The 4,136-nt window shown below is 43.6% G+C and overlaps 1 protein-coding gene across 1 annotated transcript; it reads right to left on the minus strand.

Moving 5' to 3' along the window:
- Window positions 1-1,554: 1,554 nt before the first annotated feature.
- Window positions 1,555-3,018, minus strand: LOC112452588. Its single transcript, XM_025012872.1, has one exon. The coding sequence runs from the start codon at window positions 3,016-3,018 to the stop codon at window positions 1,555-1,557; it is 1,464 nt and encodes a 487-aa protein (XP_024868640.1).
- Window positions 3,019-4,136: the final 1,118 nt, after the last annotated feature.

A 4,136-nucleotide genomic window follows, 5' to 3' on the forward strand; every position in this document is an offset into this window, starting at 1 on the left:
CAAATCTGACCCTCGTTTTAAAACATACAACATTTGATATCTCTTCAGACTGGATTAATCACGCAACTTGGTCCAAATCCCGGATAAATTACTTAAATGTTTTGACCAAAAAACGGACGAATTAACTTAATTTTGACAGAACGTGACAACAGTATCTGATATATTATATTCAGTAGAACAAATTTATAATTTTTCTTGGTTGCAGTTCAAGATGTAATTGATAATGCGAACGTGGCCCAAAATTCGAAAGAAGTTTTAGTATAAAATTTTAAAAGATTACACACAATTAAAACAGACAACAGTTTGTGTTTTTGGTTAAAGCAGTCGAGAATAGGTACTCTGTATTTATTCTTTCTACTATTCTTTGCTTTAACAAAGATTATAGTTTTAAAATATATGATTGAATGAAGTTGTAAATAACATATGATCTAATAGTAATAAAAAGCAAAATATGTATTTATAAATTATTTATTTCTTTACTTACGGACATCGTGATATTTTAAGTATAACTTATAAACAAACGGAACATTAGCGACAATTTTTCTTCTGAGAATCTTTTTTACTAAACAAAATACACAAAATTTGAAAATTTCAAGGGAATCGGAGAAGGTGCCGTTATCCTTCCATCCATATTTACCTCAAGTTTTATTGAATTAGCAAATTAGGAATTAGTTACAAAAAATTATACTATTGTAATTACGCAAAAATTTATAATATTTAGGTAGAAATGAATTACGCATTACTTAAAAAAATTGGTAAAAAATTTCTAGTTACATAAAATTAGTATTTAGGCGAAAATGAATTAATTTCACCTAGATACTAATTTTCACGTACTAGAAATTTTTCTCTGACAAATTACCATTTTTTTAAAATAATGTGTAATTCACTTTTAATTAAATGTTATTAATTTTTATGTTAGTAATTTTTCTCCCGGCTGCTGCCAACCTTCGGTTGGCGAAGACGAGGGAGTATGCGTTTCACTGCGGCCGAACCTTTGTTACCTTAGTTCTCAATAACTACAACATACTTCGATATGTGCTTCCGTATATAAGTTTCTTATTGATCAAGCAAGGTTTATAGCGTATAATAATCATTAATCGTTGTGTTAAACAAAAAGCGAAAAAACGATATATTACATTTATATGTCCTCTTATTGGCTATCGACTGAGTTACAAAGGAAATTGATTAATCAATGATATGCATCCGCATGGGGAATTTTAGTCACTTCCTGTTACCTCTATTGAGCTCCGGCAGAACGTATGTACAGCTTTTCTGTTCATTGCTGCACGCTCATTGGATATCGCGCGACACTATCGCACTAGTCTGCTGGGGCCATATGTCATTTTGAAGTGGCGGGGGGGGTTTTATCAATTATATTCCTCGGGTGAGGAATTTAGGTGCCTTGTACTCTAAGGTAATCGACACATACGCTGTAGACCTAGATATTGCACGTAAAAAGACTTCGCGACAGACGCGCACACAGCCACACTCAAACAGGACTAGAAAAGATAGCGCCACTGGCGCAGTTTATTGATCCGCACTCCGTCCGATAACCTAAATAACCTTGCCTATTTTTCTGAGAAACTTAAAAACAACGTACAGGACGTCCCAGTTCTCAGAAATGATAATGTTCTTGAGATCTATCTCACGTGTATACTTTAGTTCTCTCAGTTCCTTGTCCATCTCACATCTATTGTCGTCGTAGAGTCTACATCTAAGTAAAACGTGATACAGATCCTCCCGCTCCGCACCACATTCACATCGCTCACTATCTATGTATCCCTTTCTTTTCAGGGATGAACCTAAATTGAAATGGCTCGCACGAAGCCTATTAAACATAGTCACAAAGTATCGTTCAACATTTATCTTTGAAAACCAGGGCTTAGGAGATCCATTGTAGAAATGCTGAAAATAGAAGGATCCCTTGAACTCCGATTCGCGCAATATCGTCTCTTGAGTCGCCTTCCAAGCATCCTGCTTGTCGATTCTTCTATAGTCGCCGACCGGGACCTCGATAGATGGATCGGCTTCTTCAGACGCGGCCTCCTTGGCCAGGTCGTCGGCCAGCTCGTTACCTTGAATCCCCTCATGTGCCGGGATCCACGCCAGGACAACTCTTTTGTCCCATCTAACCTCCAATTTATATATATGTCTTCTGGCTTCTGTGACATATCTATTCTTATGTACATTGATGTGGTTATTAAAAATAGCCTGCAATACAGAGCGACAGTCCGACAGGATAACAATGTCTCTTCCTCTTTCCTCGCGTTGAACGATCATCAGTTGCAGAGCCGCCCTCACCGCGAAGGCCTCCGCCGTAAAAGAGGAACAGGTCGGAGGCATGCTGATTTTGTAGGCCTCCTCCTGGTCCGAGATGATTATGCTGGCACCCGTGGATCTCGCCTCCTCACCGTACGATCCATCCGTGAATATGACCTCCGGAGAAATTAATTCATATTTGTCAGCAATCTTGCGAATCAGCTCGCAATCCGGGTATTTTCTGCTTTTTCTAGTCTTTCCAATATCAAGCTCAACCCGAGGGCGGAACGTGTGGGCATTATAAGGATCACAGAAGACCTCCCTCCTCACAGAGAATCCCATATTATTTCTAAATCTCAACGACCTCCAAACGTCCGATATCAGCGAGAACTTGTAAGTAGGCTGACGAAAGCGACAGAAGCACTCACAGTCGAAAGTCCGGCTGAGCCTCGCACATAGACCCTCGTTGCCCCACGCAATGGCCTTGGAAACAAAATTCTTCCCGAGCATCACCGCTCTATCCTGAAGTAGCGTTACCTTAGCTTCGGCCAGAAGAACATTGGTAGGGGTGCTATTCCTAAACCCAAGTGCCGTGCGGATCCCCATAAACTGAGTGCGCTCCATCTTCAGGCGGTAGGTCGCGTCCCTCGGGAAGTATATAAAAATACCATAGTCCACCACCGAGCGGACCAGGCTCTTGTATAGCATAAGAGCCGTGTTTACCTCCATGCCTTTGGACATTCGGCACAGGTATCGCATGATTGAGTTGGCTCGATTCACCTTTCCTCTGACAAGTTGAACCTGGTGGTGAAAGTTGAGACCATTATCGAGCCAGATCCCGAGAAATCTGGCACCACAGCTATTGTAAATTTTCACTTTGTCGAGTTCGATATACAGTTTCTCATCACAGTATCCAGACTTGTTGAATTCAACCAAGACGGTCTTGCTAGGCTCCAGGTCCAAGCCGATCCCCCGCAATGCCTCAGAGATGGCGTTGACCGCCCTCTCCAGGAGAGCCCGGTTACGCCCTCGGTTCTATCCGGACACATACAGGTCAATGTCGTCGGCGAACTCCACTATCTCCACTCCCTCCGGTAAAACGTCACGCAGCAGCTGAGTGAGCAAGGCATACAGCACCAGACTAAGGACGGCGCCCTGCGGGAGGCCCCTGTAAACATGTCGATCCACAAACTCACCAGGGTTTATAATAAATCGAACATTACGTCGGTATAGCCATTTCCTGACGAAATTGACGATACCAGCAGGACAGCCAAGCGCCACCATTCTGTCCAGCATGATCCCGAACTCCACACTGTCGTAAGCCGCAGAAACGTCCAGGAAGGCGGCCAGGGTATACTCCCCGGCGCACAGAGAAGCACGGATGTCCGATGTGATCTTGACCAAGTTGTCCGCACACGACTTGCCCCTCCTAAACCCGCTCTGAGAAGAGCTAAATTTGTCATTAGCCTCCGCCCACCAGATCAGTCGCTCGTTGATCATACGTTCCATGATTTTTCCCACACATGAAGAGAGGGAGATCGGGCGAACCTTCTCGCGGCCTACCTTATCAATGAAAACGACCTGGTACTGTAGCCAATCAGCGGGAATAACTCCCGTTCTCCAGACATGATTGTATATCTCCAGCAGACAGCATCTGCCCTCGTCCGAAAGAAGCTTCATCATCCTGTACTCCAATCCATCGCAGCCTGGGGCAGAATCCCTACGAATCATCTCGAGGGCTCTAGAGAGCTCCTCAGCAATGAATGGCGCGTCCAACTGCTCCTCTCCAGCGACATATTCCGCGCTCGGCGAAGGGTCGGCGCCCACGAAGGGGGGGGCCAAACAGTCAATTGTCCTCCTGATCTCCGCTTCCCTGT

Source organism: Temnothorax curvispinosus, unplaced genomic scaffold (assembly GCF_003070985.1).
Source record: "Temnothorax curvispinosus isolate PA1 unplaced genomic scaffold, ASM307098v1 QBEX01003493.1, whole genome shotgun sequence".
In the NCBI taxonomy this organism is placed as follows: Eukaryota; Metazoa; Arthropoda; class Insecta; order Hymenoptera; family Formicidae; genus Temnothorax; species Temnothorax curvispinosus.

Excerpts from the sequence above, each read along its gene's own strand:
- LOC112452588 (XM_025012872.1), bottom strand. The coding sequence starts at position 3,018 with ATGCGATACCTGTGCCGAATGTCCAAAGGCATGGAGGTAAACACGGCT.